Here is a 26791-nt window from a genome sequence, read left to right as displayed (position 1 = left end):
CGATACTGACCAGTCTCCCAGTCCCTGCCGATGAAAAACATCCCCACAGCATGATTCTGCCACCACCATGCTTCACCGTAGGGATGGTGCCAGGTTTCCTCCAGACGTGACGCTTGGCATTCAGGCCAAAGAGTTCAATCTTGATTTCATCAGACCAGAGAATCTTGTTTCTCATGGCATGAGAGTCCTTTAGGAGCCTTTTGGCAAACTACAAGTGGGCTGTCATGTGACTTTTACAGATGAGTGGCTTCCATCTGGCCACTCTACCATAAAGGCCTGATTGGTGGAGTGCTGCAGAGATGGTTGTCCTTCTGGAAGGTTCTCCCATCTCCACAGAGGAACTCTAGAGCTCTATCAGAGTGACCATCGGGTTCTTGGTCTCCTCCCTGACTAAGGCCCTTCTCCCCCGATTACTCAGTTTGGCCAGCTCTAGGAAGAGTCTTGGTGTTTCCAAACATCTTGATGGAAACCACTGTGTTCTTGGGGACCTTCAATGCTTCAGAAATTGTTTTGTACCCTTCCCCAGATTTGTGCCTCGACACAATCTTGTCTCTGAGCTCTAAGGACAATTCCTTCGACCTCATGGCTTGGTTTTTACTCTGACATGCACTGTCAACTGTGGGACCTTATATAGACAGGTATGTGCCTTTCCAAATCATGTCCAATCAATTGAATCTGTTTATGTTTAATAAATATAAAAAAATTCAAAAAACCTGATTTCGCATTGTCATTATGGGGTATTGTGTGTAGAATGCTGAGATTTTATTTGATCCATTTTAGAATAAGACTAATGTAATTTTTTTGGTTGAAAAAGTCAAGGGGTCTGAATACTTTCAGAAGGCACTGTATGAAGCCAATTTTATTTACAATAAAAGTGTCCTTTGACAAAGCACATTTATGGGAGCAGGATTTATGAACAGGCCTCGAAACCATGTCAGGACTAGTAGAAGCACCAGTTCTGACACTTACTAAGGAAGCAGTCATAGTAGCGCCATAAGTCCGAATTGCAGTTCCACCAATATGTCTTTGGGTCTCTCTAGCCTCTTTCTGCACCTGGAAGACACTCGTTCTACAAAACCTTGCAACAAAAATAGCTTGCAACTTAGTTTCAACACGTCATGTACAGTGCCTTCAGAAAGTATTCATACCCCTTGACTTATCCACATGTGTTATAACCTGAATTCAACATTTAAAAAAAATTGCGCTCATCTACACACAAAACAAATCATGTTAATCACTATTATTGCACACAGAGTGAGTCCATGCAACTTATTATGTGACTTGCTAAGCAAATCTTTACTCCTGAACTTATTTAGGCTTGCCATAGAAAAGGTTGAATATTGTTTTATCGACACAAGACAGTTCAATGGAAACGCACCGTAGAAGGCAATTAGTCACATCTATTTTCTATGCAAACTTTCCAAATGTCGACAACAAGAAACATAGGTTATTTCACTTCCTCTGATATTGTCTAAAAAAATATGAACCCTAGTGCAGACCTAAGCTATGTTGTATGCAGGATGTTGGTCAAACCCAGCACTTACACAATTTACACAATACCAAGGTATTGATGAATTTGGTGTGTTAGTCCTGAACGGGAGCAAAAACACAATTGTTTTTGGACCATGCTCTATTTTATTCTCTCCTATGACATGGCTCTCAAACTTATCAATGTCCCATTTATTTTGATGGGCCTAATATTGTTATACTTCTGAACCCGGCGGTTGCTAGACTCCATTAGACCAATAAGATGTCATTCAGATTATTGGAGGTTCTTAGCACTACATACCAAATTGTTGGTATAGATTTGAAGCTCCCATCGATTGCTTATAACGCCTCCATGACAGACTAACCCTCATATGTCCAAAAAGCTGCCAGGACAATTAGCTCATCATGAACCTAAGGGTTTGATCTCCAGGTGTGTAGAAACAAAAAGAGAACTCAATAACAGGTGGTGACAGCTGTGGTGCATGCTTTTAGATTGCTAGTCATCATGATTATGCTAATAGTTATCAAAGCGACATATGATTTGAAACATGTTTATTTTAATAGATATTCTTCTTTGAACAACCAAGGATGTAAAAAAGAAAACCAACAGTGAAAAGTGAGTGCCTTTCACTTGTGTTTTTTTCTTTAAAAAGAAATAGCCTGTCCCCTTGTTCAGAAACCGTTCTAAAACCAAAAAATAAAACAAAACCGAAAAGCGTGAAAGGCCATTACATTTCTTGGCAATTATAAATATAGTGGTTGGAACAGGGGTCTGAAAAGGCTCACATGTAAAGAGCGTACATTTATACACGACAGTAACGACACTCGGCACTGCCTGTATCAAGTTTATTTGTAAAAAAAACAGGATCCTTCTGTCCAGTATCAATTCAATGTGTTTATGACAAGTAAATATGTACATTCAGCTCTACCAGTGTGACGTGCCCATTACCCACTCTCTTTAATTATGATCGTCTGTTCAGGGGGAGTAGTTGTGTGAGTATGTGTAATCTGAGTAGTAATCTTGTCCACCTGGCCTGGGGCCTCCAGGTGGGGCTCCTCTACCTCGGCACTCCCCTAACAACCCGGGACCCATTCCCCTAGGAACCATGCTCCCGCGTTCCATACCCCCATCCATCTGTCCAGGCATGGCACCTATACAGCTGAAGCCACCATCGCTGAGTGGATGTACACTGGCCACGCCGCCTCGACTACCTCCAGTACCTCCAAGGATTGGCAGCATTGGCCTAGCTATTGAGCCCCCCCTGGTGGCTACAGAGGCAATAGCCATGCCCGCCTCAAGGCTTTCTACACTGTTCACTGGAGTCCGGCCCCCCTGACTTCCAGGGGTACTGCCACCAGGAGTGCCTGTCCTCTCCCTCTCCCCGCTTTGGGTGAGACCGCTGTGGGAAACAGAGCCAGGCGTGGCCCCTCCCTGGCTGTTAGGGGTTCCACCTCCTAACCCCCATAGGCTCTCCCCGGGCCCACTGAGTGTCCTGTCCCCCTGCTGGGTGGGGGTCCCATTAGTGCTGGAGCTGACCCCTTCCGGGTAGCCGAGCTGGGCCATTTCGCGCTGAGAATAGCCCGGGCCTAAGGAGGCAACAGCATGGTCTGAGTATGTAAGTGCAGTGGATAGAGAAAAGGAAGAGACCTCTATGGCTGTGCTTGACAGAATGCTAGTACTGCTGGCTATAGAGAAGGATGCTCCAACACCAACCCCTGCTGCTCCAGTATCAGAGCCAGGCATCCTAAATGACTGAGACAGAGCCCCACCCAACATGAGATGTTGTGGAAGGGGAGGCTGGGGGATGTCTGATAGGGTGAGGGGGGCCTGGCTGGTCACAGGCCCTGTGGTGAGAGTGGAGCCTGGTGCTGTAGTAGGTGCTGTGGCTGGGTGTCTGTAGTCCTGTTCTTGGTTGCTGCTGCAGGGTGAGGCGGGGTAGGCCGGGGAGGCCGTGTAGCCGGAGGAGCCAGAGTAGGATGCCCACTGGGTGGAGGGACACAGGAAGCTCTGGTGGGGGTTGACAGCAAACGCTCCAGGCGAAGTGCTGCCTACGTCCGCCAAGCCTGCCCTCCCAACCTGGTTAGAGGCTTTGAACTGGGAGATGGCTGATTTGAGAGCAGCGAAGTCGGACAGGTTGGCAGTGCCGCTGGAGTAAGAGAGGGAGGAGGGTGTGTGTCGGCCGGGGGTGTTGAGCTGGTCGGGAAGAGGGGGGCGGAAATCGTCTGACCCAGGTAAGGGGGGCTGCTGGGTTGCGTCCCCCATGCCCCCTCCTGTTCCCCCCTCTCTCTGGGCAGGGGGCTTGGCGATAACCTGGTTTTGGGTGTCGTCATCAGAGTCCAGCGACATATCTTCCTCTTCTACACACTCGTCATGCACTACTGAGAGAGGAGTAGAGGGGGAGAAAAAGTGAGAGGAGGGGAGACGAGGGGAAGAGAAAGAAAAGGTTATAGATACATTCAAGTAAAATATTTCACATTTGGCCACACGTTTTTGAAAATTTGGTTCACAAATATCTTGCCATCACAAAGAATTATGCATTTGAATTGTGAAGTCATTGTTCATGATACCCACCAGTAGAGGGAGGCGTGGGCAGCTCGTTCAGATTGCTGCAGCCAATTAGGCTGTGAAAACTTGTCATGATGTCATCGATGTTCGCGATCACTATGCCGTTCCTGGAGTACTGCAGGAACATCTCAAACCGCCTCTCTTTAGGGGCAAACAACAAAAGAGGGGTGATCAACTGGAAAAGTAAATATTCTGATTTACAAACAAAAAACTGAAAAATGCCTTAGAGAGATATTCTCAAAGCAGTGAGTGAGGAAGAGGATGATAAATTATAATGTTGTGAAAATGATGATGGTGGTGATACCTGTGAGGAAGATGATGTGGCGGTGCTGGGTGTGGTTAGCCTGGAGCTTGACCAGGCAGTCTAGATCAGGGGCCTGACGTGATTGGGCGTCACACTCGTGGTAAGGCAGGAACTCCACCAGGTGCTTCTTCTGATAGGCTGTCAGCAGGTTCAGAAGAGCCATGGCATCACTGTTCAACCTATGAGAGGAGAGAGGGGGTGGGGATGTCTGTCTGTCGTAATCGCTCCTCTTTCACCCCAGCTGCCAAACTAACCCTGATTCAGATGACCATCCTACACATGCTAGATTATGGAGACGTAATTTATAGATCGGCAGGTAAGGGTGCTCTTGACCGGCTAGATGTTGTTTACCATTCGGCCATCAGATTTGCCACCAATGCTCCTTATAGGACACATCCCCGCACTCTATATTCCTCTGTAAACTGGTCATCTCTGTATTTCCCTATCGCAAGACCCACTGGTTGATGCTTATTTATAAAACCCTCTTAGGCCTCACTCCCCTCATCTGAGATATCTACTGCAGCCCTAAAAAAAAAAAGATTCACCTTTATTTAACTTCTTATGGCTGCAGGGGCAGTATTGAGTAGCTTGGATGAAAGGTGCACAGAGTGCCCAGAGTAAACGGCCTGCTCCTCAGTCATAGTTGCTAATATATGCATATTATTATTAGTATTGGATAGAAAACTCTGAAGTTTCTAAAACTGTTTGAATTATGTGTGTGAGTATAACATAACTCATAGTGCAGGCAAAAACCTGAGAAGTTCCACTTCCTGTTTGGATTTTTTCTGAGGCTGGTAGATTTTCAACCAAGCTCCGATTGAAATTACAGCGAGATATGGATGAGTTTTCACTTCCTACGGCTTCCACTAGATGTCAACAGTCAATAGAACTTTGTCTGATGACTCTAATGTGAAGGGGGGCCAAAGGAGACATGAATGATTCACCACTGCCATGAGGTGACCACGCATTGAACACGCGCGTTCACGTGAGAGGCAGCTCCGTTCCATCGCTCAACTGAAGTCAATGTAATTCTCCGGTTGGAAGGTTATTCAAGATGTATGTTAACAACATTCTAAAGTTTGATTCAATACATCGTTTGACATGTTTCTACTGACTGTTACGGAACTTTTGGACATTTTGTCACGTTATAGTGGACGCGCTTTGTGACTTTGGAATTGTTTACCAAACGCGCTAACCAAAGTAGCTAATTGGACATAAATAACGGACATTATCGAACAAATCAAGCATTTATTGTGGACCTGGGATTCCTAGGACTGCATTCTGATGAAGTTCATCAAAGGTAAGGTAACATTTATCATGTATTTTCTGGTTTCAGTTGACTCCAACATGGCGGCTAATTTGACTATTGTTCTGAGCTCCGTCTCAGATTATTGCATGGTTTGCTTTTTCCGTAAAGTTTTTTGGAAATCTGACACAGCGGTTGCATTAAGGAGAGGTATATCTATAATTCCATGTGTATAACTTGTATTATCATCTACATTTATGATGATTATTTATGTTGAAACGATGTGGCTATGCACTATCACTGGATGTTTTTGGAACTAGTGAATGTAACGCGCCAATTTCTATATAAATATGAACTTTATCAAACAAAACATGCATGTATTGTGTAACATGAAGTCCTACGAGTGTCATCTGATGAAGATCATCAAAGGTTAGTGATTAATTTTAGCTATATTTCTGCTTTTTGTGACTGCTATCTTTCGCTGAAAAGCATATTTGAAATTGGACACTTTCGTGGGATTAACAACAAGATTACCTTTAAAATGGTATAAGAAACATGTATGTCTGAGGAATTTTAATTATGAGATTTCTGTTGTTTTGAATTTGGCGCCCTGCCCTTTCACTGGCTGTTGTCCTATCATCCCGTTACCGGGATTGCAGCCATAAGAAGTTAACCAGACATGCCAGTTGAGAACAAGTTCTCATGTTCAACTGCGACCTGGCCAAGATAAAGCAAAGCAGTGCGACAAAAATCAAACAGAGTTACACAAACAAACGTACAGTCAATAACACAATAGAAAAAATCTATGTACAGTGTGTGCAAATGTAGAAGAGTAGAGGTAGGCAATAAATAGGCCATAGAGGCAAAATAATTACAATTTAGCATTAACACTGGAGTGATGATGTGCAGATGATGATGTGCAAGTAGAGATATTGGGGTGCAAAAGAGCAAGAGGGTAAGTAATAATATGGGGGTGAGGTAGTTGGGTGTTCTATTTACAGATTGGCTATGTAGAGGTACAGTGATCGTTAAGCTGCTCTGACAGCTGATGCTTAAAGTTAGAGAGGGAGATATAAGACTCCAGCTTCAGTGATTTGTGCAATTCGTTCCAGTCATTGGCAGCAGAGAACTGGAAGGAAAGGCGGCCAAAGGAAGTGTTGACTTTGGGGATGACCAGTGAAATATACCTGCTGGAGCACGTGCTACGGGTGGGTGTTGCTATGGTGACCAGTGAGCTGAGATATGGCGGGGAAATACCTAGCATAGACTTATAGATGACCTGGAGCCAGTGGGTTTGGCGACGAATATGTAGCGAGGGCCAGCCAACGAGAGCGTACAGATCAGAGTTGTGGGTAGTATATGGGCCTTTAGTAACAAAACCGATGGCACTGTGATAGACTACATCCAATTTGCTGAGTGGAGTGTTGGAGGCTATTTTGTAAATGACATCGCCAAAGTCAAGGATCGGTAGGATAGTCAGTTTTACAAGGGTATGTTTGGGATCATGAGTGAAGGATGCCGATTCTAGATTTAATTTTGGATTGGAGATGCTTAATGTGAGTCTGGAAGGAGAGTTTACAGTCTAACCAGACACCTAGGTATTTGTAGTTGTCCACATATTCTAAGTCAGAACCGTCCAGAGTAGTGATGCTAGTTGGGCGGGACGGTGCGGGCAGCAATCGGTTGAAGAGCATGCACTTAGTTTTACTTGCATTTAAAAGCAGTTGGAGGCCTCAGAAGGAGTGTTGGATGGCATTGGAAGTTTGTTAGAACAGTGTCCAAAGAAGGGCCAGATGTATACAGAATGGTGTCGTCTGCGTAGAGGTGGATCAGAGAATCACCAGCAGCAAGAGCGACATCATTGATATGTACAGAGAAAAGAGTCGGCCCGAGAATTGAACCCTGTGGCACCCCCTAAGAGACTGCCAGAGGTCCGGACAACAGGCACACTGAAATCTATCTGAGAAGTAGTTGGTGAACCAGGCGAGGCAGTCATTTGAGAAGCCAAGGCTATTGAGTCTGCCGATAAGAGTGCGGTGATTGACAGAGTCGAAAGTCTTGGCCAGGTCGATGAAGACTGCTGCACAGTATGATCTTTAAATCGATGGCGGTTATGATATCGTTTAGGACCTAGAGCGTGGCTGAGGTGCACCCATGATCAGCTCGGAAACCAGATTGCATAGTGGAGAAGGTACAATGGGATTCGAAATGGTCGGTGATCTGTTTGTTAACTTGACTTTCGAAGATTTTAGGCAGGATAGATATTGGTCTTGGGTCTAGAGTGTCTCCCCCTTTGAAGAGGGGGATGACCGCGACAGCTGTCCAATCTTTAGAGATCTCAGACGATACAAAAGAAAGATTGAACAGGCTAGTAATATGGGTTGCAACAATTTCGAGAAACAAGAAAACAAGAAAAATAAACATAAAACAATGGACATGATATCATGCTCTCATCAATAACTTCAAAAAAAAATTGTCTTATGTATTTAGATTTTTTTAGTATTAATTTTATTTATTTAACTAGACAAGTCAGTTAAGAACAAGTTAACTAGACAAGTCAGTTAAGAACAAGTTCTTATTTACAATGACGACCTACACCAGCCAAACCCGGACGACGCTGGGCCAATTGTGCGCCACCCCATGGGACTCCCAATCACGGCCGGGTGGGATACAGCCTGGAATTGAACCAGGGTGTCTGTAGAGACGCCTCAAGCACTGAGTTGCAGTGGCTTAGACCGCTGCGCCACTGTTAAAGGTCCCCAAAGCACACACATCCCTGGGTCGCTTGTATTTTTAGTTCGTTGCGGCTAGCGACTGGAACAAGCTGTAACACACACTCAAACTGGACAGTTTTATTTCAAGCTCTTCATTCAAACACTCATTCATGGACAATCTTACTGACAATTGTGGCTGCATTGCGTGATGTATTGTTGTCTCTACCTTCTTGCCCTTTGTGCTGTTGTCTGTGCCCAATAATGTTTGTACCATGTTTTGTGCTGCTGCCATGTTGTGTTGCAAACATGTTGTTGTCAGGTGTTGCTGCCTTGCTGTTATCTTATCTCTTGTTGTGGTGTTTTGTCCTATATAAAAAAAAATGTAGATTTTTTTTTTTTAATCCCAGCACCCGTCCCCGTAGGAGGCCTTTTGGTAGGCCGTCATTGTAAATAAGAATTTGTTCTTAACTGACTTGTCTAGTTAAAAAAAGGTTAAAATAAAATAAATACTAAAAAAATCTAAATACATAAGATTTTTTTGGGGAAAAAGTTATTGATGAGAGCATGATATCATGTCCTATGTTTTATAATGTTTTTTTTAATTTTTATTATTTCTCAGCCTTATAAACGTCACCACTATTACTACTTTGAACATCCCAGAGACGTTCCTTATTGGTTGGTAGACTTTCTTACCAGTCTTTGTATGGGCTGGACGATGTTACTGAATGGCTTGACATAGACCTATGTAGACGGCCATGCTGAATGGTAATAGTGGAGGTAATTACTGACCTGCCCAGCTCTCTGAGTTTCTTCTGGGACTTACAGTGGATCTTCCACTGCCAGGGGTTCTCTGGAGAGCTCTGTTCCTCTAGGAACCCCAGGAATGCCTGCAACCGGTCTGCACAGGAAACACAATAATACACAACGTATTACAGATCTGCACGGGGAACACATTAACACACAACATTTTATACTTGTACTGACCCCCCCCCCCCACACATAAATGACCTGTCATGAGAGTTCAGTCTTTTCCCCTCCAAAAAAAACACATGGCTTATGCCCTTCTGCTATGTAGTCAATCTATGAACAATTTACTAACCAGAATGTAATGACAGCTGCATGGTACATAAAGCAACAATGGAATTCTAATGGGGGAAAAAACGGACCAAATACTGTTTTTAATGAGTAAACTCAGAAAGAAAAAAAAGAAAGAAACGCCCTCTCACTGTCAACTGAGACAAAACCGCGACTCGTCAGTGAAGAGCACTTTTTGCCAGTCCTGTCTGGTCCAGCGACGGTGGATTTCTGCCAATAGGCGATGTTGTTGCCGGTGATGTCTGGTGAGGACCTGCCTTACAACAGGCCTACAAGCCCTCAGTCCAGCCTCTCTCAGCCTATTGTGGACAGTCTGAGCACTGATGGAGGGATTGAACGTTCCTGGTGTAACTCGGGCAGTTGTTGTTGCCATCCTGTAGCTGTCCCGCAGGTGTGATGTTCGGATGTACCGATCCTGTGCAGGTGTTGTTACACGTGGTCTGCAACTGCGAGGACGATCAGCTGTCCGTCCTGTCTCACAGTACTGACATTGCAACTTATTGCCCTGGCCACATCTGCAGTCCTCATACCTCCTTGCAGCATGCCTAAGGCACGTTCACACAGATGAGCAGGGACCCTGGGCATCTTTCTTTTGGTGTTTTTCAGAGTCAGTAGAAAGGCCTCTTTAGTGTCCTAAGTTTTCATAACTGTAACCTTAATTGCCTACCGTCTGTAAGCTGTTAGTGTCTTAACGACCGTTCCACAGGTGCATGTTAATTAATTGTTTATGGTTCATTGAACGAGCATGGGAAACAGTGTTTAAACCCTTTACAATGAAGATCTGTGAAGTAATTTGGATTTTTACAAATTATCTTTGAAAGACAGGGTCCTGAAAAAGAGACATTTATTTTTTTGCTGAGTTTATATAGTATAGCTGCATGTTATTTCAAAATCCTCTGTAACGATGGCATTTATCCAACTTCATGGAAATGACCGGTGACCGAAACTCAAGATATTCACATGTGGATCCCACACATCACAATGACTGTTGAGGAGATTTGAGGAGACCAATTTAGGCGGCTCACCGTGCGTTATGAAGTCTGGGTTGAGGACAAACTCGTCAGATACGATGAATCCTCCAGAGACAAAGAGCTCGTTGTAGGTGTGGTTCTTCACATCGTCTAGACTGTCCACTCCAGCAAAGCTCACCATGGACAGCTTCTTCAACGACACCAGGGCTGGGATCTGACAGGGGGAATGGTTCAGAATAAATCATTAAATAAGACACACATACATACAGCTTTAAATTCATCCTCAACACTTAAAATTGAAATGTACATTTGTGTGAAACAGAGGTAATGACCATGGCGAGGAGCATGTCTTCCAGCTCTGTCTACATATTCAATTAATGACACTATGTTTATCTCTGTGCTGCATCCATGTTTTTTGTTGGATTTAAAAATCTATTCCACAGGTCCAATTAGAATTTCATTATTTCAGATCTTTTCTGGGGGGCTAATGAGAATCCTCTCTGGACAGACATTCTGTCTGGTGCCGTGGCCATGACTCATCCTAGCAGCCAGCCAGTCAATCAGTAAGTCAGTCAGCGGGTCAGGCAGTCAGTCAGCCGATAATGATGATGTTACCTTATTAACGTGGGCAGAGATGTCCTCGTTCTGAATGATGATGAGCAGTTTATCCAGATTTCTGTTTTTCTCCAGGAATGTCTGGGGGTTACACTCCGTGTTACCCAGGCTCATCAAATACTCCTGTCACAGGGAGACAGAAAGAAGGGGTTTAGAACAGGATCAAAGACATCGACACATATCACAAAACCAAATTGACATGGTGAAGATAAGGGAATGAGGAGTCGTGCAATATAGTAAACATTTTTTTTATGGCAGTAGTGTTCTGCAGTAAAACAAGGAGAATACAATGAAGTGTGACTCTGCTCGTCTTCCAGAGGAGAAAGTTATTTTAATGATGTTTGTAGATCAACAACATGAGGGAACTCTCTAAAGTAAGCCACTGAGTGACCATTCACAATGCAGATAATGACGCAGGTTGACATTTATTGGGACGAGTCTTGTCCTGAAGCCAGAACTGAGCGATTTCCGCTAGATGGGTCATCTGCAAAGTCAAAATTGGCTATATTGTAAAAATGCACTTTTTGGTCTTAATTTAAGGTTAGGGTTAGGCATTAGGGTTAGCGGTGTGGTTAAGGTTAGGTTGAAAAGTAGATTTTATGACTAGCTGTGCCAGCAAGTAGCCACTCTGCAGAGCTGCCTCCAGAACAACATTCATGATGAAAAATGCTAATCTGCGATATTTACAGTGGACAATGCAGAGCCTGTGACAGAGAAACTTTGGATAAAGGTAATTGGTGAAGCGTTAGCTCAATCATTGCTGAGAAGGAGTTCATCTGTGGGCAAACATTGACAACATCGGTGCTAATCATAAGTGAGGCCTACAGTACCTTGATCTCCACACAGATGTCACTCTCCTCCTCCTTATCGCCAGAGTGGATGTAAAACTTGACCGTGTTCTTCTGCACATCCTTGAAGATCTCCACCAGGCTGCTGAACACCCCAGGCTTCAGCTGGCCTATCAGTAGTCCAGCGGCTGAGGCCGGGGTCAGGGGAGAGGGGGCTGTGAGAGGGGCTTGTTTAGGCCGGGTGGGGGTGCATTCTGGGGAGCCCATGGTGGCCTGGGAAGGGGAGTAGATCTCACAATCTGAGGCAGATGGCTCAAACTTCCTCTTCGCGGAGGGCTTCTGTGCTGCGGAGAGGTTCTTGTGTGGCTGTTTGACCGTGCCAAGTTTGTGCCGGCTCTGGGAGGAAGAGGCGCTCTTATCCTGAGGGGGCTGTGCTTTTGTTTTGGGGACATGCTTGAGGGTGGGGGACGTGATGGGTACAGGGTCAGGGAGGTGGACGAGGGCAGTTGGGGGTGGAAGGTGAGGGATGGGGGGAAGGGGAGGGATGGAAGTGACGGAATGGGGTGGGGAAGGGAGAGTGAGAATAGGAGGGTTAGGGGTGAGGTGGATGTGATGAGGAGGTGGAGGGAGAGAGGGCATGGGAGGGGCGGGGTTGAGAGCATGTGGAGGGGGTGGCACAGTTGTGGGTGGAGCACAGAGGGTAGAACGAACCCCATGTGCTTTAGCAGAGTCAGTGTGGCGGGGTTGGGGCACCAGTCGGCCCATCCTCTCACACAGGGTGTTGACGTGGCCCTGGACAGGAACAGACACAACATAGGGTGCCACAAAGTCTGAGAAAGAGCTGTTGGGCTGCCAGGCGAGGCGCTGGGGCAGCCGTGGGGACAGCTGGGAGTTGTAGTAGATCCTCTGGGTCTCCATGAGGCCCTGGATGGAGTTGGAGAGGCAGTGGAGCCCCTGGCTAATGATGGTGTCCAGAGTGCAGGATGGCCTGGCTGGCCTCTCCACCCTGCTGTTCCTCTCTAGGGAGGTGCCCCTGGCTACCCTCTCACTTTCCACGGAGGCTCCTCTAAGAACCTTGTCCCTCTCCAGAGAGGCTCCCCTCAGAGCCCTCTCCAAGGAAGCCCCCCTGGCTACCCTCTCTATAGAGGCTTCCCTCGTAACAGTCTCCCGCTCAAGGGAGTCACCACTCTGACCTCTCTCACCCCCCTCCAGACCTCTCCTCTGCTCCAGGTGGCCGTCAGTCTGAGCATCAAGGAAGGGGAAAGGTTTGTCTGTGTGAGAGGCCAGCTCCAAGGTGAGTGGTGGGTTTTCTGAGGTGTGGTGTTGTTCTCCTGGAGAGCCGGGGCTGAAGAGGCTGGCCAGACTGCACACCGTCTGCTCCTAAACAAACACCACCACCATGGTTAGTCACAATACTCCATCACAACACCAGAGGATTCAGTACATTGAAAATGTCTGAGTCCGTAGTACTTCATTTTTTTCTCACAAACATCTCACCTCCAGGTAGTCCTGTCGGGCCTGCTCCACTCGCCCTGCGTACGGCGCTCCAGCCAGGGGCTTCTCCATGATGGCCGTGCCCGTGGTGGGCTCCCCGTGGTCGGGCAGGTCGGTGGCGGCAGCACCCTGGGCCATGGCCTTGTTGAGGGTGGAGAGCAGGATCTTGAGCAGGCGCTGGGTCTCGATGGCCGAGGAAGCCTGAGAGGAGTTGCCCCTGTCCCTCAGGTCAGTGTTGTAGATCCCCATACTCTCCATTACTGCTGCCAGGTTGTAGTTCCCACCCTCCCCCTCCTCCTCCCCCTGGGCTACTGGGAGGACGGAGACAGTTTGGTTAGGATGGATGTAGCCTCACTTACCAGGTTTATAAGGTAGGCTTCTACAATACACACACGGAAAGGTTAGAAAGGATATTATTGACTATACAGGCCTAGATTTAAATGTTAAATCAGACCCTGAAATCAATATTTTCTTTGGTTGGCGTATAAATGTTAAATGTTAAAACATTTATAACTTGCCCTACCAAACTTTTGTCTCCCTCCCACACTTGTTCTTTCCCTTATTCTTCAGTCTTGCACACACAGACACCCACCTATCACTCTCTCCCATACCAACTCACTCATTCATTCTCTCATACAATATTTTGCTCCCTCCCACACCATCCCGCTCTCTCACACAAACACACGTCACAGGCTCACCTCTACTGGGCTCTCCGTTGCTGAAGTGGGCTCGCCGTAGATATTTATACATGGCTCCTGATTCGTCCTCCTCTAGTTTTCTCTTCAGGCCGTGGGGGCCCTCCCAGGACCCATCATCACCCCCCTCGGCCCTCTCCTTCTCCCCTGGCTCCTTCACAAGGGCCTTCTTATGCAGCTGGATCAGCTTCAGAAGCTGTTTCATCTTTTCCTTATCATACTCACTCTGGGCTAGCCTGGACCTCTGGGGAGGAGCGCCTGTCCCTGCTGCAGCCCCGTTAGAATGGGCCTGGGAAGGCCCCCCTCTCCTCCTACTGCTCTCTGGAGGCTGCCTCTCTGGTCTGTCCGACCCTCCTGAGCCCCCCCAGTCTGACACAGGGCTGTAGTCCGTGGTGGTGGGTGCCGGGGCAGACTGGGGCTGGTTGATCCTGTCCATCATGTCCCTGGCCTTGACCATGGGGAGGACGTAAGCCGAGGAGGGGCCATGCAGGTAGGAGCGTAGCAGACCCTCCATGTTGGATTTGGGTCGGGGCGCGGGGTGCATGCTGCCCCTCTCGTCCAGGTTCTGTTGGTACTCTGGGACAAGGAAGGCCCTGACACTGTCCCTCCTGGTCAGGTAGTCTAGGGCCTGGCGCTCCACCCCGGAGCTGAGGTGCTTGATGTCGGGGGTGGAGCGCATCTTGAGCAGGGCATAGTGCAGGGCTGGGATGAATGGTTCCATGGAGACCAAGAGGGGGGGCTGAGGCTCAGATGACAGGGGCTCCTGCTCTGGGGGAAGATTGACAGCAGGGACATGGTCAATGGAGGTAGTGGTTAAAAATGCATAAGCTGCACATAAAAGGCTCTTACTAGAAATCACATATCAAGGAAAAATAAGCTGCAACTGTGGTTTGAAGAAGGATCTTTTAGAATACTTACTGTTCTTAATGACTCCCCTGGACTCCTGAAAGATAAACAGTGCCTGCAGGCTCTTTTCAAACCGCCCCTGTCGTTCTAGAATACACAAAACAACTTCCTCAGTAATAATCCACACAAACAACAACATCGTCAGATCAGTTGAGAAATGAGAGGTGAGAACGAAAGAGACGTGATAAGAAATAGACAAGACGTACCCTTGGAATTGACCATCTGAGTAGATGACAAGAGGAAGAGAAAGCCTTTATCAAATAAAGGCTTCACTAGCACCTACACAGGGGAGGAAAGGAGACGTTAACATTCACTACATCTAAACAAACACTTTACATACATACACTGCAGCTGTGCAACACTATTCTTGACTTAACATTACGGCATTGGAATTACCTGATTCTCATTAGCTCTACCGATTAAACACATATGGGGAACAAATGACAGCGCCCCTTCTAGGGAATTGAACAATTTAGCTGCTCCACATTTCAAACGTCATGGGGGACCAAATGGAAGACTGGGAGGATGTACTGTATGACACTATGATCCACCCCCGCATCCCCCTCCCCACTCCTTTTCTAGTCTTGATGTGTAACCATTAGACTGTGACGTGATATTTTTTTAATCACGTGTAGTCCCTTGCACAGTCCCCAACCCTTATATGTGTTTGTACATTGTCAATTGTTATTTTTATGTCCTGTTAAGGATTTTTGCTGATGGAAGGTACATTTCAGTGAATTGTAAATATAAAATTCTGTATTATCTATCTTGATTAAACATCCTCCAGAGTGACAGTCAGGGAGTAACTCACCATCCTCTCTCTCTCCAGTTTGTGTATTAGTCCTGATAAAGTGCTGGTGCTCGCTTTTCCCTTCCCATCCACCACCTCAAACAGGCTGCAGTACATCCCACACTTTAGCACTGAAACACACACACACAAACACTTTGGTAAAAAAAAACTTTAAAAAAAACACCTACAGTGATTTCAAGATTCCGGGTGACAGTTCCTACATTGTTGTTAGTCAGATTCAGTGTTGTTGTTGCTGTTGCGATTCTATAGCAGGGGTGTCAAACAATGACTCAAACCAAATCGAAACTGTGCAGATATGATAATGGTCCACCGTTTCTTGACTGTGTCCAGCTCGCTAATAATCACCGAAATGAAAGCTAGACGGTCAGGGAGCATCAAAAATTCCAAGAACGATGGACTGAGGACATTTAAAAAAATGTTGATGGCAAAGAAATATATATTTTCAGTGTGGCCTCTCTGGACCTCGTTGAAGACCAAATGAGGCCCCAGGGGCAAAATTAGTTTGACACCCCTGTTCTATGCCTATGTACTGCTGTCTTCGTCAGAGAATAGATGAGCCAGACTAGGAGTAAGGCTATAGAGGTGCGGAGTGTTTCTGACCTTCTCGTGTTCCGCTGTAGGTGTCCCAGGAAAACAGAACAGAGGGAATTTTCCTCTTCACCTGGTCCAGCTGCATCCCCATACTCATCTCCAACTTCTCCGCTCTGCAAATAGAACACACACCTGTTAATCTACTTATTATATGACTTCATGTTTATTAACTATAAATTACAACTGACAGCCATGTTTTAGTTATAGAAATAAATGTGTATAGATAATAAAGGGGTACTGTACTCACAGTTTGAAAGGGAGGAAATGGCGTGTAGAGGAGCGCAGACACACCTGGCACAACTCCTGTCCCTTGTTCACCAGCGGCCCACTCCACACAGTGTAGCTACTCCACCCTAACAGGCAAATTAAACTTTATTTAAAGTGCATTTATAACACTTTACATTTGCAATAGAAACAATGGCCCGAGTCACAGGTGGACATAGTCAGCCAACATACAAGCTAGCTATCAAACTACATGCTACAATACCTACTTCAACACAAACATTGGCACAATTTTTATTTTTTATTTAACTAGGCAAGTCAGCCAAGAACAAATTCTTATGTTCAATGATGGCCTAGGAACAGTGGGTTAACTGCCTTGTTCTGGGGCAGAATGACAGATTTTAACCTTGTCAGCTCGGGGATTCGATCTTGCAACCTTTCGGTTACTAGTCCAACGCTCTAACCCCTAGGCTACCTGCCGCCCCACATGCATACACACACACAATAACATACGCACTATACATACACATGGATTTAGTACTGTAGATATGTGGTAGTGGTACAATACTTTCACCTCTACAATGACTAAATCCTTCAGTACAAACACATTAAAGCAGAGAGATAATGTGAAAAAGAAATGGGAGCGTACTTCTGCTTCCTCCTTCACAGACAGTGCTGTTGAACCTGTATGCAGCCATAGGTGCAGCAGCAGACTCCTTGCCTTTGTACTGGAAGGACACCACAGCGTATGGACACACATGCCTTGGCCGAGACTTGATCTCATCAAAAGCAAACTCATAGAAATACTGCTGCGTGAGCTCAAAGGCCCTGTATGACAGCAGGGAAGTGACCCGTGTGGCATTCTTAGAGACATGACAGTCAAACTTGGGCGTGGGTTCCAGGACACTCTTAGGCATGTTCTCAAAGATGCTCTTCAGCCGGCCCTGAGGGACAAACACACTTACTGGGTTACAGATCATTTAAACTGGTGTGGTATACAGTGATGCAAACTGGTGAGGGCCCAAAAAGGTGACACTTTAATTTTGCATAGAAACATGCAAAAAATCCCTGCTAGGGGGAAATGTAGGTTTTAACTAATTAAACAAAGAATATGATCTACATGATCAGTCTCCGTGTGTAAAATAAAGTGGTTAATGTGAACCTAACTCACTGCAAAAAAATGTAAAGAAAGCAGTCCAATGTTATTTGTTGCCTATACTTTACTGCAAATGACACTCAAGTCTTGATAAAAATCAATACACTAATATTGCAATTAGCCATGACAGCCTTTATAATAGAACACTTGTGACCACACACACATCTAAATATTGCACTTGGGGGGAAAAAAATCTTAAAGTAGAAATAGAATGAAACAAACAGGCATTCTATTTTTGCTCTATTATAGTGGCCTCTACATTGATCAAGTGCACAAGGCTACATTTTAACAATCCCACCCTCACTCACACACAAGTGTTACTGTCAAGTTCAACACAAAATCAATATCTTTGGGCTACACATTATTACATTGTACACTTTCTGCCTGTGGACATCTGTTCTATAATGTGCCAGCAGAGCATGAAACCCTTTGTTGGCATAATTGATCTCTTTCAGGCAGGGAGTAACCTGGAATACCCATTTTATCCACTGTATTGAAAAAGAGGGAACATGTGCGGTGTTCCTTTAACCTCTATGGTGGCATCCAGCTTAAACCAGGTCCAGCTCCAGCTCCACTTCATCCCTGAATCAACTTGTTTAACAAGCAACTCGTCATTTTCACCTAATTCTCTCATTCTGAAAATGAACCACATACATTAGACGGAAAACATCAGTTCACAGATAGTAGTTAGTTCGTTAGCTAGTTAACGTTAATATTTCACAAAGATTGCCAGGGTCCAGTGAGCAACTAACGCGTTATAACTTAAGGAATGGCATGAAGTCGTATACCAGTTAATACTATAGCGAATTGGTTAGGTTACTAACGTTAGTGCATCTGATGTTTTAACGTTAGTTAGCTGTCTGACTTTATTAGCCAGCTAATTTTCACACCATAAACTCAATTTGGTCAGTTAAGTTGGCTAATGTTGCTCAACATTTCTCTGGCTAGTTAACGGAGAATTCGATCCAGCTAGAAAGATACTTAACGCTAACAATACTTATTCCACCACACTTTCTCCCTCACCTCAAACTTTCCAAATAGCACTTGTTTTTCAGTTACAGCTCATGAAGTACGCTTCATCACCTTCTCACCCATCTCCGTGGTCAGGCGTCTCACCTACCTCTTCGTTATCCTTCAGGGGACGCTCTGCTGTAAGTGGCAAACTGTCTTTCCAGAACACGCCCTGATGCAGTAACTAGCAAATTGGTTGTATCTTCTCTCTTCAGTCGCGTGAATCAAATCAAATGTATTTATATAGCCCTTTTTACAACAGCTGATATCTCAAAGTGCTGTACAGAAACCCAGCCTAAATCCCCAAACAGCAAGCAATGCAGGTGTAGAAGCACGGTGGCTAGGAAAAACTCCCTATAAAGGCCAAAACCTAGGAAGAAACCTAGAGAGGAACCAGGTTATGAGGGGTGGCCAGTCCTCATTCTGTTGTTATGTGAACGATTGGCTGAGCCTTGGATACAGCCAGTATTGCTCCAAACGCATATCACTCGTTTGCTTACAGCCAGTTGTGATCCAAAGCCCCCCCCAAAAACTTTTCCCATCGGATCTACACGAATCACATAGGTCACCTATTTTGAATTCAAAACGGCGAATTTCGCCGAAAGGTGACTAGTGTGCATCCCTAATGTTGGTTGCACTCAGCGCTAGGCTGTAGCAATGTATGCAACTATTTTCTAGGTATTCATAATATACATATAGTTTCAGTTGTGTCCATAATGAGTTAGATAGGACATTTATTTACCCTCATGACTTTAAATACAACAATGTCTCCACAGGTTCCTGCTTCAAACGGGTTCATTTGAAGCAAATCAGAGAATTTGGACAGATAAACACCTGAAATGACAAAACAAAAGTAATGTCAAGCACAAACTAATGAGACAAAAACAATTCATAGACAACTTTAACTTTTGGCAAATCTAATTCTATGTGTGGGCTAATATTTTATGACTGAGGTTTGAGGCAGCGTAGTTTATGTATTGTAATAAATATTTCCACAATACTCAGCTGTTGCTAGGTCATGTATCTTCTCATGTAGCTGTATCTGGTAGAAATGCTAAGCTGTCCATCAGTGGACAAAGCTGCCCTTACTGTGCTGAGGCATACAGCTTTTCATCAATTAAAGAGCGTCATTAAACATTAAACTTGTTCAAAAGCAGATCAACTTCAAACTGACATACACCAGGCCCAAAAACATCTAACAGTTAGATAAGTGCATTAGCAAGAAAAGCTATCCTTCCTGAGTCCAATCCTTAGAAGGTGAACAGCACAAATTTGAAATTTGCAAACTCTCCCTAAAAACATCATACTGCATGACATTTGGTAATAAGTACACAGGCGCTCACACACACCCACACTCACCCATTGCTGGATTTCCGAGTGCAGTGATCCTGGAGTGTCCCACAGACAGACCCTTCTCACAAATCCACGGGAGCTAGAAAAAGTCATTCACAAATTGTAAGTCAAAAAAGAAAGAAAAATGGTTTCAAAGGAAAACCAGGAGTAAAGCAGCAAAACTCAGATTGTAGACCTAATGCATAATCCAAAGATCCAGACCTCACTGTAGCAGCAACATCAGATCATAGTAGTAAATCAGTGAGCTGTACCACACGCAGGCAGGCCCTCAGGCTCACCTTAGACTTGTCTGGGAACATGAAGCAGTAGGACTCCACCAGCTCTGGGTCTGTACGGCCCTCCTGCTTTAGTTCCCTCCTCTTCTCAATGAACTGGCACACACACAGGAAAACATGGCATCATGAGAAAAGATGTGAGCACAACAATATAAAGGGGACACTGGTTTTGTTGGTGGGTGAATGAGGTATGAAGTACATATTTGTCATTGGTCGTGCAAAATTATCAATTAGTATTTTGTGCCAGTCTGGGGACAATATCAGCAGTGATGTGTTTTGTTTGAACATTAGGAAGTGGAGCTGTTGCTAAACTTCAAATAACTTCTTGGCATTGACAACAGCCGGAGGCGAACTGGTGTGGGCGGGGGTGGGGGCTTGCTGATGCTACCTCTTTTTCCAGCAGCTCATTGTGAATGAGCCTGGCCTTGCTGTAGGAGAATGTCCCTCTGGACGATACATCCAGGTAGGAGGAGGACAGAATCTTCACAAGGCCCTCAAACTCCCGGGAGTCAGCGGGCAGAAACTGGTAGAGGCCTAGGAGGAGAGAAACAGTGGATTAGTATCTGGGATGTGATTGGCACAACATAGAACAGGATGACATTGTTCATTTGTATGCATTGTTACTTTTAAGCACTCAATAGGCTACTTTCTGGGTATCTGGACAGTTTAAACTGTCAAAAGGGATTAGGAAGTGTGTTAAAGAGGGGGCAGACTTGGAAAAACATGTTTTGTAATGACAGTTCTTTACAGGATCCCCTTTAGTCTGATTTGGGAATAGCATTGTCTAATTCTATAAAAACAGCTTGCCCCTACATCTAAGCACTTTATGGAGATTTCAAGAGATTAGACAGGCATTAGCATTATGCTTAAACCACCTTCCCTCCGAGTGACAAGGTGGATTTTTCTTCTCCATATTGCTTATACCTTTTGAATCCTTTCATATCTACACAAGTGCCTAGAGGGTCGATCTGAGATTGGGCACATAAGGGTTGTGGAGGTGGTGTTGTGCGAGTAATGCTTGGAAGCACTGCAGCATAATCAGGATGAACTCCATTTCCTTACAATGACAGCACACGCGCACACATGCCTACTGACGCCACACGCACTTTCACACTCACCACATACACTACTGCTACAGCTCAGTCCATCTATCCCGTTGCCTTGTTACTTCATTCCTACCTATATGTACCTCAATAACCTCGTACTCCTGCATATCGACTCAGTACTGGTACTCCCAGTATATAGCCATGTTATTTTTGCTTGTTGTTATTCGTTGTGTTTTTACAGTATTCCTCGTGTCACTATTTCATCTTTAATTCTTTGTTGGTAAAGGACTCATATGTAGGCATTTCAGTGTCTACACTTGTTGTTTACGAAGCATGTGACAAATACAATTTGATGAGAGGTTTAATAAATTGCCAGGTATGGAAAATCGCATTGGGCAAATCATATGGCAAGAAATGGCATTTGGGATCCAGAGTTGGGGTCAATTCATTCCGTCCTATTCTAAAATGGAATGTCATTGCTATGAGGAATGTCCCATGTCCAATGGACATTGAATTGACCACAACTCAGATGTTCACAGAACATGAGGTCAGTATGATAGACAACATATCAAAACATCAACAGACATACCCCAACTATACAAGATGGTTAGTACACTCAAGAGCTTCACTTTCCCAAATGGTTGCCATTGTTAAGAGTGATAGGATGGGGCTGCACTGTAATGCGGACCACTACCAATAGCAATTCCCTATCTTCATCAGATCACCAAATGACCCTACCACCCTATATTCAATATTTATGCAAAAATGGCCAAGTTCTCTCATTGTACTTTGTGCTCAATTATGATGATGAAATATTTTTAAACAAGTTTCATCCACCAGTCTATTTTCCAACAGAGCTGGCATCACACTAAGAAACTGGAACATCTAAAACTAGCATATGCATTCTGAAAATTGGTCAATTGGCTATTTAGTCACATAATGCATGGCACATATCCATCAAGCAATAGGCTAGATTCTAGATCCAACATCAAATGAGACTTCATGTAGCTATACGCCCATGATAGCAACTTGTATGAACTTTGCAGGCTGTGCCATCATAATTCTGCATCTCCCCAACTACAAAACCAAACACATACAACCTGTGAATATAGCGGGCACCATTGCATAGCTAGAATTCTTTCCGATGACAATCCAAGCAGTGGACCCATGACAAAACAGGCTTCCACTGCCCATGGTTGTGTCCATTGCATAGGAGTAGTCTAAAGGCGTCCGCATGCTCCCCAGGCGAAACAGTTTGTGCATATATTATGACATTTTGTGACGTTTTTGTTATTATTTTTGTAAACTTTTTTAAATTTTTTCCTGGAGGCAAGCCGAAGGTTACGCCCCTTTGTCAGTGACTGGTCAACAGTAGGGATTCTTCAATAAAGTCTTGTCATTCAACGAGTCGACTCGTTCTCATGCTAATTTTTTAATTGAGAAATACTGAACCAAACATCTTTGTCAGATATAAGATTGCGCGACTAAGATCTCCTCGGCAAACAACTCAAAATTAATGACAGATTTCTTGAGATATCTTAAATTAATTCTGACCATTTTGGCTAGGGCATCTCAAAAATGGACAAACTATTGCATTTTTTCAAGCGAAGGTCTTTTAAAGGAGTATGCGAGCACATTGGTTCGGTTCGGCTAAGCGCCAGCCGAACTGAAGCATGCCGACGCCAAAAAAAGTTTATGTAAAAGCCAATAACAGCACAGTAACCCTTCTGAAGAATGAACTAGCCTAGATAGCTAATACCAAAACAGTCCTTGGCAGCTTCTACCAGTTTGGCTACACTTCTGGATTGGCAATGGATTCACTATTTCGAGTGAGCACGGGAATAAAATTAGAGTCTGGACTTGTCTTCCATAATCTGTATCAAATCTGTGAAGATAAGGGACGACGACTGACTATCTTTGAAGCTTCACTGAAGGGCCATGGTAACCAGTCTAGATGGGTGTGATGTTTGTGCAACCGAGTGGACTTCACCACTATAGTAATTTTCCACCAAAAAGCCTTCAAATTGGTTCCTCGGCTGAATACCATCATCAAAACTAATTTCACTCTCCACATCAGCCTCTGTGTAGACCCAAGGAATTTGGAGGCTTGATGGGCAGTTGGCTGATTAATCAGACTGTGATACCGAATGAAATTGGTATATAGTCTGAAACATAGGAGTGCAAAATCATGGAAATGTTCCTTACAAGACAGAATGTTTACATGGTTTTGCATGTCCAGCTGAAGGACCAACCGCACAGACAACCAGTTTAATTTGATTAAACATTCTGGCTTGTAAGGAACATTTCCACGATTTTGCACTCCCGTTTCAGACTGTATACCAATTCAATAGCGGAAGTGCTCAAAGATGGCGGCCCCAATGCATTTACCACAAATTCCTTGTTTTGCTAAGTTCTCACTCTTTTTTTGTATGGTCATTAGCAGAGTATACGTGTTTACAATTTTAGCTTCAAGACGCAGTCAATTTGAAAATATAAAAAGTAGATTGTGTGGATTTTTTGGTACATTGAACCATATCGCACGCCATAGTTTAAAATCTCAGTAGATAGTGCTAAAACAATGACATATCGGAATTCTGCCATCTTTATGCACGTTCTCCATTGTATCAGTCGGGAGAGGCTATACGCACACGCCTAGTGCCAAAATTGATGACGTATGTTGCACAGCTGAGAGTCAAGTGGAGACAAATGGATTCGGTTCAGTCAGTCGTCCTGATGAGCCCTTCCCAGCTATAGTTTATGCTGGCTAACTGGCAACCACAGCAGCATGGCGCTAATTAAAACTTGTCAAAGAAAGTGAAGTTTATTTCGATGGGTGAGGGAGAAATAACTTGTAGTATTGGTCCCCATCTGGACGTCACCGTGACATGCCAATTAGCTAACGTTACAGAAAGCCGGTGTGAATGACAGTGCAACAGTGTTGTATCGAGGTGCAATTCTCACTGTTGCTTCCCACTGGGCAGCTGTATCATTTATTTTTTATTTAACCTTTATTTAACTAGGCAAGTCAGTTAAGAACAAATTCTTATTTACAATGACGGCCTACCCCAGCCAAACCCTAACCCAGACGATGCCGTGCCAATTGTGTGCCGCCCTATGGGACTCCCAATCACGGCCGGTTGTGATACAGCCAGGGTCTGTAGTGACGCCTCTAGGACTGAGATGCAGTGCCTGCTGCATCACTTGTGGTAGCTAGTGGCCAATTTGTTCCATCACACTTGATTATATTTATAGTGGGATAGCAGCCACATGAGAAATAACTTGTAATATTTATAGTAACCATCTGAATGTCACCGTCAAATGGGGAAAATTTGCACCCGCTTGCCGGGCACTGCTGTTCTGCAGTAAGGAATGGAAAGTAGCTAGATCAGGGATGGAGAACTCAGTTTTTTTTTTTTAATATAAATTAGGAGTCAGGGTATTATATTACTGTTGAGTTAAGATAGTAGAATACACAAGGTGCAATTTCAAAATGTGGTTGTGCATCAGCAGTTTCTCTTATGTCAATCAAATAGTCCAGGTCAGCTAAAATGTTTTTAGATTGGTAAGTTAGTCTAGCTATCTAAACTTGTAGTAATAATGGTCGAATTCTGACCGCAGGCCCCCATTGATTTTGTTAGTCACTCTCCCACCGTAATCTGTAAAATTGCCAGAAATGTGCTTTAAAACTGACAACCATTCTCTCCACCCCATAAAATTAGTCAAAAAAAGTTGTAGTGTAGAATTGCAGCAAACTTACTTCAAAAGTACATTTTCTCCACATCCCATCTCAAAATGTGTAGAATTGCAATAAATTAACTCTAAAATGTAAAAAGAAATCTTTGTAAATGTTTTGCTCGCATGGTGGGTGAAGGGGGGGCCCAACAAAAGGCTAGGAACAGCTCTGATTGCATGTATGGGTACAGACCCCTCGAAATAAACTTCACTTTCTTTGACAAGTTTTAATTAGCGCCATGCTGCTGTGGTTGCCAGTTAGCCAGCATAAACTATAGCTGGGAAGGGCCTATGACCCCTCATGATGAATTGAGTAGCCCCTATCCCCAGGTAGCCTAGTGGTTAGAGCATTCGGCCAGTAACCGAAAGGTTGCTGGATCAAATTCCCGAGCTGACAAGATAAAAAATGTTGTTCTGCCCCTGAACAAGGCAGTTAAGCCACTGTTCCCCAGCAGGCCGTCATTGTAAATAAGAATTTGTTCTTAACTTGTTAAATAAATAAAAAACATTTAAAGTTGCCCATCCCTGAGCTAGATGGTGTAGCCAAGATAACAGCTAAAGCACATTTATTTTAGTGATTTTCACCAAACTTCTAAAGTGGCACTTTGCTTCTTGAAAGTCTTCTTGAAAATATCTTGAAAACCTGACTGCAGATATGCAAAACATTTTGGGACTGTATCAACAATGGACTAACGTAAAAAATAAAGATAGTTTGGATTTTCCCTTTATAATCTGTTTCCTTTTATTTATTTCAAATACTCTGACAAAAACGGAATGATTCTGAACACTCGAAGTCCCACCTCCGGGAGATAAGTCTCAAATTCTCGCTGAAGTTTCTAGCCACAAGGGCTCATTAAGACTGACTGAACCGAATCCGTTCGTCCCCACTCAACTCTCGCTGCGCGACATACGTCATCAATTTTGGGCACCAGGAGTATCTGTATAGTCCCTCCCTTTATCAGTCTGATTAATCAGGCAAGATGGGCTGCGTCTCTTCACGTGCTTCCCTCCTTGAGCCTGGACCGAAACTTACCTGCAATGCTGACCGAGTACGGGAAACGATATTACGTTAACAAAGGCAATAACGAGGTTTGCGCGCAATAAACTAGCTACCCCCTGCAGATGGATCACATTTAACCATGTCAACCATCTAAATTCAGCCGGTAGGGAACGCGGGTTTGCAACATGCTGCACTTGAATTATGACACAAGGCAGCCTCTGTTGGAAATAGTAGAGAAAGGGCACAACCTTTCCGTTCCTTAATCTTCCTCGGGATATGAAAATTTCTCCTTGGCAACTGTTCAGCCGTTCTCTGGCCGGGTAGCGGTGAATTATTGGAGCTTCTTGTGTCCGTATGCCCGCTCCTCCGCCGCTCAGATGCTTCTTGTTCTGGCATTATACGGTCTTCACATCCAGTCTGATCGCCATTTTGGTTGGATGTGGCCGAGATGGCGGCTGACCACGAATTTTTCTTGCTGTCGCCGCTCTCCACGTCGAGCTCGCCGGTCTTCAGACACTGTATGTCCGTTTTTCTCTCCACTTTGGAGTTCAGGGCCATTTTTCAGGCACCGTGGGCGTCTTTCGCGGGCAATGTAGTTGGTTACTGCACCGCTTCACTTACACACTCTCCTCCTCACCCTGTCTCCGCCATTGTGAATGACGTATGCCTTCTTCTCCACCACTGCAAAGCGCTGTCGTCACTCTGTTTACGT

The 26791-nt window shown here is 44.6% G+C and overlaps 1 protein-coding gene across 3 annotated transcripts; it reads right to left on the bottom strand.

Annotated features, from left to right (window-relative positions):
- Window positions 1-2025: 2025 nt before the first annotated feature.
- On the bottom strand, window positions 2026-26791 carry LOC139556904 (protein TASOR-like). Of its 3 annotated transcripts, none has more exons than XM_071371001.1 (20): window positions 26328-26791; window positions 20690-20835; window positions 20305-20397; window positions 20033-20105; window positions 19416-19507; window positions 17156-17450; window positions 16532-16637; window positions 16294-16397; window positions 15694-15803; window positions 15089-15161; window positions 14895-14969; window positions 13980-14744; window positions 13285-13592; window positions 11830-13167; window positions 11000-11122; window positions 10439-10598; window positions 9108-9216; window positions 4359-4537; window positions 4061-4195; window positions 2026-3867 (listed from the first exon to the last, which is right to left on the bottom strand). In XM_071371001.1, exons 1-20 carry the CDS (start codon window positions 26635-26637, stop codon window positions 2465-2467), a joined length of 5997 nt encoding a protein of 1998 aa, XP_071227102.1. In that variant the 5' UTR covers window positions 26638-26791; the 3' UTR covers window positions 2026-2464. The 3 variants fall into 3 exon arrangements, with proteins under 3 accessions (XP_071227102.1, XP_071227104.1, XP_071227103.1); XM_071371003.1 differs by having other exon boundaries at window positions 2026-3864; XM_071371002.1 differs by having other exon boundaries at window positions 13285-13589.

This window comes from Salvelinus alpinus, chromosome 28, assembly GCF_045679555.1.
Source record: "Salvelinus alpinus chromosome 28, SLU_Salpinus.1, whole genome shotgun sequence".
Lineage (NCBI taxonomy): Eukaryota > Metazoa > Chordata > Actinopteri > Salmoniformes > Salmonidae > Salvelinus > Salvelinus alpinus.
Note: the sequence above shows the minus strand (reverse complement) of the source record. Positions and strands in the feature narration are given on the sequence as shown.